Source organism: Podarcis bocagei (genome assembly GCF_964188305.1).
Source record: "Podarcis bocagei genome assembly, chromosome: 11".
Classification (NCBI taxonomy): Eukaryota; Metazoa; Chordata; class Lepidosauria; order Squamata; family Lacertidae; genus Podarcis; species Podarcis bocagei.
This window is the reverse complement of record NC_138136.1, coordinates 34,343,665-34,355,447: the sequence shown is the minus strand read 5'-3', so window position 1 is coordinate 34,355,447 and position 11,783 is coordinate 34,343,665. Positions and strand designations below refer to the sequence as shown.

The 11,783-nt window shown below is 51.4% G+C and overlaps 1 protein-coding gene across 1 annotated transcript; it reads left to right on the top strand.

Moving 5' to 3' along the window:
* Positions 1 to 656: 656 nt before the first annotated feature.
* Positions 657 to 3,216, top strand: ANAPC2 (anaphase promoting complex subunit 2). The gene is made up of 2 exons (XM_081212489.1): positions 657 to 3,030; positions 3,129 to 3,216. The coding sequence occupies exon 1, from the start codon at positions 713 to 715 to the stop codon at positions 2,975 to 2,977; it is 2,265 nt and encodes a 754-aa protein (XP_081068615.1). The 5' UTR covers positions 657 to 712; the 3' UTR covers positions 2,978 to 3,030; positions 3,129 to 3,216.
* The last annotated feature ends 8,567 nt before the right edge of the window (positions 3,217 to 11,783 follow it).

The following is an 11,783-nucleotide window of genomic DNA, read 5'->3' as shown; positions in this document are numbered from 1 at the left end:
AAAACCATTCCCAATTCAACCAAATTATAAATCAAAATATTAGCATCTCCAGCTTCAATCAACAAAAATCCCAAATGTGCCTTTCCTAATCATTTTGGACTTTCCTGAAACGCATCACACCGTCAGAGACTGGCATCACCTTATCCCAAAAAAGGTGTTGCTAGCTTTCAATTTCCCAAGGACAAGAGAGTCACTAATCACAGGTGAACAGACTCTGTAACAGAGCATTGCTTTAACAAATAAGAGATAGGGTGGGTTCTCACTTTTAGCCTTTTTATTGTTAAAAAAAATGTTCTGTTTTAAATTAATAAAACAAGATGGCTCAAAAATGGTATAAGCCTATCATCAACAATTAGTTTATTGTGCTAGCCAAAGGCCATGACATTTCATAACAGTTTACTGAACTACAAGCAAAAAATATCCTGGTTCATATAAATATAATTAATTGATCCATTTTCTTTCTTTTTGTCCCAATCAAACATTAAGGAAGGCAGGCAGTAACTGCCCCCCCCCAAAACTTTTATTATATCTGCTTTTTTCCTGCATTGTAGTTTCTTGCTTATTATCTCATTCCGGAATTCAGTGTCAAAACATATATTTGGCGACGTGACGTCGCGCGTCGGACGTCATTTGCCGTCGCCGCCGGTCCGCGCATGCGCAGAAGCGGAGCCCAGTCCTCCTCCGGGTCGCCGCCGCCGCGTTCAGACGCGAAATGGAACTGTCGGCGGCCTGGAGCGCGCTGAGCACCGGCTTGGTGCCGCCCGAAGCCCTGGGGATGGAGGCGCCGCCGCGCTACGACTCCCCCCCCGACCTGCGCCCGGCCTGGGCCGCCCTCCGCCACCACGGCCTGCAGGGCGCCCTGGAAGACTGGTTCCTCGAGGTCCTCCAGACGGACCTCCAGTCCCGCCTGGGCCCCGAGTTTTGGAGGCGCGCGGCGCCCGGTGAACTGCAGCGTGCCCATTCCCTGCTGGAGGCCTTCCGCTGGCTGGAGGAGCGCCTGGCGCCCTACTTGCGTGGCGCTGCCCTACTGGAGGAGTGGGTGCCCGAGGCGGTGCCTGGCACCGGCGCCACTGGGCGCCTGCGCGGGAACCTCGACGCCCTGCTGCGCGCCGTAGTTTTCCTGGCGCCGCCGGGGGCGTTTCAGGAGGCGCTGGGCGACCTCTACGGGCGAAGCTTCCGGGTCTACATGGCGGGAAACGTAGCGCCTGCGGGCAGCGGCGAGGAGGAGGGAACTGTAGCGTGCTTTGAGGAGCTGAACGGCGTCCTGCACCGCCTCCGCCTCCTCGAGCGAATCAGCACGCCCGCCGTGACTGACATCCTCCACCGCATGATCGCCGAGCGCCTGGAGGGCACCTGCCGGGGCGAGTTCGAGCGCTCCTTCCTCCCCGACTTCCAGGAATGGCTTGAGCGTGTGATTGGCTGGGTCGGCTGGGTCTTCCGGCGGGAGGGCGGGGCCGAGGCCGCCCCCCTGCGGCGCTGGCGCTGCCACGTCCAGCGGTTCTTCTACCGCCTCTACACCGCCATGAGGATCGAGGAGCTCTTTGGCATCATCCGAGATTTCCCCGACTCCAAGCCGGCCATAGAGGACCTCAAGTTCTGCCTAGAGAGGACCAACCAGCGCCAGCACCTCCTGACCTCCCTGAAAAGCGCCCTGGAGATGCGACTCCTCCATCCTGGGGTCAACACCTCGGACATCATCACCCTCTACATCTGCGCCATCAAGGCCCTGCGCCAGCTGGACCCCTCGATGGTCATCCTGCAGGTGGCTGGGGAGCCCATCCGCAAGTACCTGAGGACCCGCGAGGACACCGTGCGGCAGATCGTAGCCGGCCTGACGGGCGAAGGATCGGGCGACCTGGCGCACGAGCTCTCCCGAGCGGATCCCATCGCCCTGGACAACGGGCAGGAGAGCGACGAGGAGGCCGGTGCCCAGCCAGAGGACTGGGTGCCCGACCCGGTCGACGCCCACCCAGCCGGAAAGCCCGCCGCCAAGCGCCGCTCGGCGGACATCATCACCCTGCTGGTCAGCATCTACGGCAGCAAGGACCTCTTCATCAACGAATACTGCACCCTGCTGGCCGACCGCCTGCTGCACCAGCTGAACTACAGCGCCGAGAGGGAAATCCGCAACGTCGAGCTGCTCAAGCTGCGCTTTGGGGAAACCCAGATGCTCTACTGCGAGGTGATGCTGAAGGACATGGCCGACTCGCGCCGGATCAACGCCCACATCCGGGACGAGGAGCAGAAGCTTCCGGAAGGCCAGAGGCCCCCCTTCCGGCTGGCGGCCGCCATCATTTCCAGCGAGTTTTGGCCGCCCCTCAAGGAGGAGAAGCTGGAGCTGCCGGCTGAGATCAAGGCCGCCATGGAGGACTATGCCCGGAAGTACGAGAAGCTCAAGGCCATGCGGACTCTGAGCTGGAAGCACCACTTGGGGGCGGTCTGCCTGGAGGTGGAGCTCGCCGATAGGACGCTCTCCCTGTCCGTCACGCCGGCCCAGGCAGCCATCATTCTCCACTTCCAGGACAAGGGCACCTGGACCCTGGAGGAGCTGAGCGCGGCCCTCCACTGCCCCCCAGCCCTCCTGCGCCGCAAGTTGGCCCTCTGGCTCCAGCAGGGGGTGCTGCGTGAAGAGGCGCCCGGCACCTTCGCGGTGGTGGAGGAGGCGCCCAAGGAGGCGCCCGAGAAGGTGGTGCTGGTGGAGAGCGACGAGGAGGGCGACTCCGCCATGGCCTCCCAGGCCGACCAGAAGGAGGGGGAGCTCCAGGTTTTCTGGACCTACATCCAGGCCATGCTGACCAACCTGGAGAGCCTGCCCCTCGAGCGGATCCACAGCATGCTGAAGATCTTCGTCATGACGGGTCCCATGGTCAGCGAGATTGACTTGCGGGAGCTCCAGATCTTCCTCCAGAAGAAGGTCCAGGACGAGCAGCTGGTCTATTGTGGCGGCGTCTACCGCCTGCCCAAGGCCGGGAACTGAAGCGCCGGGTGTGAGAGATCCACTGGGTGCGAGAGATCCACTGGGTGATGTCTGTTTGGGGATGCTACGGTTCCCACACAATAAATATATTTGTTTGCAACAAAGCACCTGGGTTTTTCCCTGCTGGGAACCGAAGCGCTGGCTGTGAGAGATCCGCTGGGTGCGAGAGATCCACCGGGCGCCATCCGTTTGGGGGCGCTACGGTTCCCACACAATAAAGATATTGGTTCGCAAGCAAAGCGCCTAGGTTTTTTCCCCAAGGCCGGGAACTGAAGCGCTGGGTGTGAGAGATCCACTGGGTGCGAGATATCCACTGGGTGATGTCTGTCTGGGGACGCTACGGTTCACAAAAAAACCCAAAACCATATATTTGGCACAAAACATATCTGGGCACAAAAAGGCTTTCCTCCGTCTCTCTCTGGAGACTGCAGTTCTTTGTTGAATGACTAAACACAATGTGGACAAATATCACATCCATCACCATAAGATGTCAAAAAAACCAACCCCCATATGTGCTCATAACTTTCAAGGAGAAACCTGCCAAGTGAGAGTGCATTTCCCGATACCTTCAGTTGCCCAACAGCTGAACACGTCTATTTGCATATCCAAACAAAATGCTTCGCTATGTCACATGACAGAAACCCACAATCATAACATGAAGATCAATAGTCATGTTCTCAAGGGAAAAATGGATACACGCAAGCCTGTTCTAAAACAAAGTAAGGAAGGAAGTAAAACCAGGTAGTTTTTAGTTCTTTTTTAAAATAGTAAGACTTCAAAAGACAGCTCTGTGACCAAATTATAAACACTTTGGTTGTTAAACATTTGCATCTGTGGCAATTTTAGTCTAGTTTTTATGAACAGAATAATTTCAAAGGTCACCCAGTCAGCCCATGTTAGCTGGTTAAAAAGAGGTATAACAGCCCTGGACCCATCAAGCAGTTCTTGATTTGTATTTTGAGAAAGTTAAACTATTTTAATAATTTATGTGGTTTTATAGACTCTAGATGTTTTTGACTGCTGTTTAAATTATTATATTTCATGGAAATTTTACATTATTTACTTTTAGATCTTTAAAATAAATAAATAAATAGCCCTCTTATACTTAAGGTTTTAGGTTTTGGGCTCTGGATATCACACAAATCAGACTATCCAATTAATTATATCCGATTATTTTTTAAAAAAACTACAAAACTTGCCTAATATTGCTACAATATGGAAACACTCATTTTTCAATATAAAACGTCAAGTTTGAAACATGTCAACCTCCACCTGATTCTTCTGTAGAAATTAGGAAATACTGTAGTTGAAAGTTTTGGGGAACCATCCAGTAAGCTTGCTGCTGCTTCCATTCATTTCAACATTCACTGTGACCCATTTGAAATATCATTTGTTTTCCTTCAGAACACCTGGCTATAATCTGTTGTTCCAAAAATGTTTAGTTTTAATAGAGGACTAAGTACACACTATAAAACTCTGATCATTTAAATTACATTCACATAAAACATTTTATTTCAACAACAATGTGCTGGGTGAAGGTATTTAGTTAGAACTAGATGACAGGAGTGCCTGGCGTGCTCTGGTCCATGGGGTCACGAAGAGTCGGACACAACTAAACGACTAAACAACAAGTGCTGTGATGTAAACCACTGAGCCTTGGGCTTGCTGATTGGAAGGTTGGCGGTTCAAATCCCCGTGACAGAGTGAGCTCCCGTTGCTCAGTCCCTGCTCCCGCCAACCTAGCAGTTCGAAAGCACGTCAAAGTGCAAGTAGATAAATAGGTACTGCTATGGCGGGAAGGTAAACGGTGTTTCCGTGCGCTGCTCTGGTTTCGCCAGAAGCTTAGTCATGCTGGCCACATGACCTGGAAAAACTGTCTGTGGACAAACGTCAGCTCCCTCGGATAGTAAAGCGAGATGAGTGCTGCAACCCCAGAGTCGTTCGCAACTGGACTTAACTGTCAAGGGTCCTTTACCTTTTTTTAAGGCTTGAAAATATTTTCCCTATATTAATTAATAGCTGATAATTTACATTTTCTTAACAACATTTATTTGCATGCATGGTATTACCCTTATGGTTGTTATGTGCAATTAAAATGTGTGGTGTTTGTTTTAAGATTAACACCCTGCAGTTTATTTATTTTGAAAAATTATATCCATCTTTTCACCATCTCGTTCTCAAAGCAGCTTACAATGAAAAAACCACAAAATTTCCAAAATAAAAACATAATTAAACTGCAAAAAAATTAAACCTTAGAAATTTAAATATCCATTTGAACAAAATGAGAATGTTTTAGAACAGGGGTCGGCAAGGTTTACCTTGCCTGGGCTGGTTTACTCCAGCAGAGATCCCTCCGTGGGCCAGATCGAGCTCGTGCATTAGCGCACGCAGCTGCAATTTCCGGCATCTCCGTCTGTGCAGACATGACTTCCAGCGTCTGCATCTGCGCAGACGTGATTTTCGGTATCTGAGCATGTGCGGACGCGATTTCCGGCACCGCGGAAGCGAGTCCCTGCGCCACACTGTGCTGTTTTAGCACAGTGTGTAGGGGCTCGCAAAGTGGGCAGCTCGGTTTGGGGGCTGCTCGGGGGCCGGTTAAATGACCCCTGTGGGCCACTTGTGGGCCATGGGCCTTAGATTGCCTACCCCTGTTTTAGAACATTGGAGAAGCATCCATGATGCAAAGGCCTCCTGGAATAAGATGGCTTTAACCAGGCACCTGAAACTAAAGAGAGACAGTGCCTGTCATAATATGTTTGTTTGCATAGTTTTGATATTGAGCACTGCTTCAGATTCTGCAGATACCATGTTCCTCCCTGCAAAGACGAGGAACATTTTGCATCATCATTTATTATGACACAATTGGAACTGACAAATGTTAAATCAAAACTGATGAAATATTTCAGTGCAATTCCTGACTCCACACCCTTACCCTCCTTCTCTCGATTCAGCCTGAAACTGGGTGAGAACTGCATGTGTTCCCTCTTTTCTCCTAAGTGAAATCCTTCTCACAGGAGAGGCCAGACCAAATGTTTCCATATTCTTAGTACAATTTGTAACACAAAATGTGTTTTAAGTAAAGATTATAAATGAAGGTGATCGTGTAAGAGCTTAAAGAAGTGTATTACCATAATTGTTCCCTCTTAGGCACAAAGGAAGCTGCTTGATACCAAATAAAGTCCAATGGTCATCTAGTTCAGTATTGTCTGAGCTAGACAATACTGAAAGACAATGTTAAACAATGGAGAAGGGTGTTGTGAATGAGCCAGCCCCCAGGGAAGGTTTGCAGCCACTCCCAGAGAATGGTTGCTGACAATTGAAGGAAGCAGTCAGGAACAGAGAGGGTTAACTGCCATGCACCCACCCCATGGAATGCGCTGATAAGGGAATAGCTGAGAGCAAGCTAGAACACAGTCACAGCTCACTGGAAGCACAAATAGGTGAGAAAGAGTTAAGAGACAGCCTCTCAGAGACTGGGGAAGAGGAGGGAGCTGACCCCCTCCATGAATGGGAGGGCTGCAATATAGGAAGTGAAACAAAAGACGTACAAAGTGAAAGTTCAGTTGCTTCTGGTCTCGCTGGAAGCATTTTTCAGAAGGGTCATGATGGTGGAGGCTGTGTTAGAGCCGTCTAGTTCAGTGTTTCCCAACCGGTGTTCCGCGGCACACTAGTGTGCCGCGAGACGTTGCCTGGTGTGCCGTGGGAGGGAGGCGGGCGAGGCGAGAGGCGAGAGGATCGGGCGCGGCGGAGGCCAGCCCCGCGCTTGGAGAGGACGCAGCAGCCGTCGCCAAACCCGATCCTCCTCCTCCTGCTCCGCCGCCGTCCTCTGGCTCTCGGCCGGGAGGAGCCTGCGGCGACGGGGCGGGCGCCGAAGTTGGCAGAAGTTGGCGCGCCTCCTCGGCAGCGCCTTCGTCCTCCTCCTCCTGCCTCTGCTCTCCTCCGGCGGCGGGGGCGCGCCGCCGCCGGATCCGCGCGCAGCCTCTCGCCTCTGCCTCTCGCCGCGCCGGCCCAGCCAGTCAGCCAGCCGAGGGCGGGCGCGCTCTCGCTCCTCGCTCGCTCTTTCCGTGGCCGTGCCCGGCGCCAGCCCCGCGGGAAGACGCTGCGACAGGCGGCCTGTGTCGCGAGGGGCGGAGCCCAGGGGAAAGGACCGCCCAGCAGGCGCGGCTGAGGCGCGCATGCGTGGCTGGGGGGGGTGCGCGCCCTCTGCTCTCTGCCTCTCTCCCCCTCCCCCCTCTGGACCCCGCGCGCGAGGCTCTCCGGGGGCGGGAAAAGGGTTTCCCTCAGGCGGAAGGCCCCGTGGGAGCCGGGAGGGGGGCAGCCGCTGCTCTGGCTCCCCCCCGCCCCGAACCGGCTCTTCCTTTCGGTTCTGGCGGGGAGCGCGCTCTCCCCCCCCCCTTGCGCTCCGCTTTCCCCTCAGAAGAGCCCCCTGCTCCCCGTAATCGAGGGTGATCGTGCCCAGGGGCTCGCCAGATCCCCCTCCGGCCGTCTCTTAGTCCCCACACGATCCCAGGAGCGCGACGTGGAAGTGTGTGGACACCCGCAAAGGTCAGGGATGCTTCTCAAACCGCCAAGAGGCAAAGCCAACGTCCCTCTCACCTGGCCCAGGAGTCCCAGATGCGCCAGTTCTCAACAACAAATGCATCGAACAGGGTGTGCAACCCAAGTGAATCACTATTTTAAGCCATTGGGGGGGGGGGGGAGATGCAACCCATTCTTAAATCTTTCCTACTGAAAATGACCTAAAAGTGTTACATTTGGACGGATCACCCCCATAACTAATGTTGCATCATCTCACTATTTGCAGCAAGCATATACATTCTTTTCCACGGTTAACTTTTGTATACCTCAGAGCACCAAAGTTTATTTCCTAATTGCTTACTGATCTGCTGGTGAAGCAAGTTTTCTCTTGACTCCCCTTTGAACCATCAACATATCCTTTAACATCCTTTTGACACTAATCAATAAGTTACATTTTTTTATCTTTTTTATTTAGCTATAAATGCCAGGCCATCTCTTTTCTCTGCCTGGAGAGGAACAGATAGCTCTTGCCAGAGGTCAGATGTGATGGACTTGAGAGGATTCCCTGCTTTCCACCATTCTGTCTGTCTTGACTGCCCCCCCCCTGTTTCTTTTTCAACTTTCTCTCCAGACTTCCCCTATCAGCATAAAATTAGGCAGAAGAAGCTTGGTTCCCTACCCCTGATCCAGTGCAGGGGGGGGGGGGGACGACAAGCAGTTGTAGACAACCTTATTTTAAAAGTTCTCTTCATGTAACTTTAGTACAATTACATCCTCTGTATATCATTTATATCAGAAGTGGGGAGATGATAAATTATGCTGTACCATGCAGCACTAGGGACGCGGGTGGCGCTGTGGGTAAAACCTCAGCACCTAGGGGTTGCCGATCGCATGGTTGGCGGTTCGAATCCCCGCGGCGGGGCAAGCTCCAGTCGTTCAGTCCCAGCTTCTGCCAACCTAGCAGTTCGAAAGCACCCTTATGTGCAAGTAGATAAATAGGGACCGTTTCCGTGTGCTGCGCTGCTGCTGGCTCACCAGAGCAGCTTCGTCACGCTGGCCACGTGACTCGGCCGGGAGGAGCCTGCGGCGACGGGGCGGGCGCAGAAGTTGGCGCGCCTCCTCGGCAGCGCCTTCGTCCTCCTCCTCCTGCCTCTGCTCTCCTCCGGCGGCGGGGGCACGCCGCCCTCCCCGGCCGGGGGGCTCGGCGGGGCCCGCGGGGAAGGAGGCCATGTTCGCGGCGCGCGGGATCGCGGCCCCCCTCGCCCGCCTCCGGCCCGCTCCCCTCCCCCTGCGCGCTGCCCTAGCCGTGCCGGTCTCCTCCCCCTGCGCCGCCGTCCCCTTTCCACATCCTAGGAGCCGCGGTCCGCCTACCGCCCCCGGGCCGCGGCGCGGCTCCCAGCCCGGGCTGGCCTCCGCCTCCTGGGACGCGCGCCCACCCCCGCGGCCCCCCAAACTTCGGAGCAACTCTCCAGACGCTTCTCCCCCGCCTCAGTCTCCCTCCTTTCCACTTCTCTTCCCCCCTTCCTTCCCTCTTTCTTTCTCTTTCTCTCCCACCCGCCTTTCCTTCTATTAACTTTCCTTTCCCCTCCCTTCGTCCTTCCTACTTTTACTCCTGGGTTCCTCCCCCCTTTGCGCAGCCACAAATCAATCTCTCTCTCTTTTTTCCCCTCTCTCTCTTCTTTGCTCAGACGCAAAAAAGCGCCGCTTTTTGGAAATCCGGACTGCTGTCCCCGCTGAAACGATACTTTAAAAAAGGAAGAACCCACTGGCTCTTATTTCTGTTTAAAGCAGTAGATCCCGAACTCTTTTGGCCCACTGCCCCCTTGGTTCCACATCCCCCAGTGTCCCCTATGCTTACTCTATAGAAAGCATTACAGGGGTTAACGCGGCTCGCTAAGGAAGATATTAATAGAATTCTGCATTTGGGGGGAGACCCTAACAGTCATCTACCATTACCTTCTATGCTGTTACTTTTTTTTTTTTTTTTTTTTTACATAAGTAAAAAGTGACCTTTCCCCATCTGGCATGGTGGTGTGCCTCGAGATTTTTTTCATGAAACAAGTGTGCCTTTGCCCAAAAAAGGTTGGGAAACACTGGTCTAGTTATCTGTTTGTTATGACAATAAATCATCCTTTTTAATTAACTACGCTCACTGTGTTATCAAGCCAGAGACTGGACTCCTGACAAAGGGTTGCATACCCTCCAACATGTCTCCAATGAAAATAGGGACGTCCTGTTCCATATGTAGTGATGATGTAAACATTTGAATTGATGGAGCTGCAGCACAATCATTATTGAAGCTGAAGTGCAATAATAATAAACAGTTTTTGCTGTTTCTTCATTCAACATCCACATTACAAAATGTCCAGTGTATTTTGGGTCAAAGATAATTAATGCTGATTAAGAGAATGTAGGCTTTGCCTCTATTTTCTCTCACCACCTTCTTTTAGTATCTTGAACCTCTTTGTCTGAGGAGGAAATGTGGCTGTGCTTCACGTCATGATTGATATAGGACAACCAAGGATGCCAGGCCATCCTCTCTCAACTAGGTCATTCTTTCTAAAGTCTGTTTTGAAAGAGCTTGTACTCAGCTTCTCCACCTCTCCAGGAAAACACACACCTGACTCCACGGGTCTGTTTTCTGGGCAGTTGGCAGGATGCTGTGTGGGCTGAAGTCAGCAATAATGGAAGCCCATATAAAACCGCCCTGCTAAGACCAGTCTAGTGCCACAAATACGTACTTTAGGGATGCCTACAGGCTTGTCTGTTCTCCAGCAACTGGCAGAAATACCCGGTACATTTCCCCTGAACTTGGAGGATCAACTGAGCTATCATGGTCAATTACCCTTCATAGCCCTGTCCTCTGGATTAACTCAATCCCATTTTAGAGAAAGCTTTAACTCGAGGGTTAACTGCTCCCGAAAAGACTCTCAACATTCAAGAAATAGCTGCAAAGCCTCAGTAACCACTCCCATATTGACACTACAAAAAGGCCCGGCCTCAGCTATCAAGTTTTCAGAGGATCATAAAAACATACAAGAACAAAACAACTATATAAAACACAGTAGAGCGATTAAAACCAGCTACTCAACATGCTGGGAAGCCAGTGCAAATAAAATAGTCTTCACCTGGTGCTGAAAATGACACAGAGGTTATTTTACTCCAGAGAATAGTATTTTCCATAAGAGGTGCCACCACTGCAAAGGTGCCCTCTCTGGTCACCATCTGCCTTCAGTGGAGAAAAACCTCAAATAATGATTTCAAATGGTGAATTCAACTCAGGTAGGCTCACGTGGAAGAAGGCACTTCTTTATAAGACTCAGGCCCCGGTTGTTCAAGGCCTGTGGTGTTGTTTAGAGTGACAAGATATAGCCAGTTTCGGTTAGAACTTAACAGCTGTTTTGGACTAATTAAAGTACAGTATCTGACAGGAGTGCCTGGCGTGCTCTGGTCCATGGGGTCACGAAGAGTCGGACATGACTAAACAACAACATCATCTGACAACACAGTCCCCTGTAGAATTCACTGCAGTACGTAGTCTAATCTGGAGGTTACCAGAGCATGAATCACTAGGACCAGACTCTCTCTTCTCATGAGGGGGGTCACAGCTGGCAAACCATCTGAAGTTGTTGAAAGGTGCTTCATATCAACCACAGAAGGCATTCAAGTCTCCATTGACAATGCCGGGTCTCGCAGCAACCACAAATTTCACAGCTGATCCATAATAAGTGATACCCCAACCAGAATGGTTTGGATACCTCTCTCTATCTTATCAGAACTGAGCTTCAATGTATCAATCCTCATCCAGTCAATTTAAAATCCAAAATCCTGGTTCAGCAAGGCTACAGCCTCAGCTGAATGAGATGAAAAGAATTTGAGCTGGATGGCATGAACATGCTGATAGCTCTAAATCTTCAGACAACCTCATTCCACAGCTTAATTGAGATACAAGTATAAAACCTGTACTAAAGGCTGATGGAATTTCAAAGTTGATTTTGCTGATGCTTTCTTCAAAGGAATGCTGAGACATATTTCTTTTGACCAACCATGGATGCTGTGAGCCTGTCAACTTGATACAGGTGCATGTTGGGAATTGTAAGTTTGTTTGCAATCTTGCCTGAGACATGTATTTTTTTGTTTTGTTTTAAGCAGTAAGTTGCTTCCTGTTATGAACTGGGCAGAGGGGACTGGGTTAATCCCATTTATGCAAACTGTTCAGAAGAAGAAGCGTTTGGATTTGATATCCCGCTTTATCACTACCCAAAGGAGTCTCAAAGCGGCTAACATT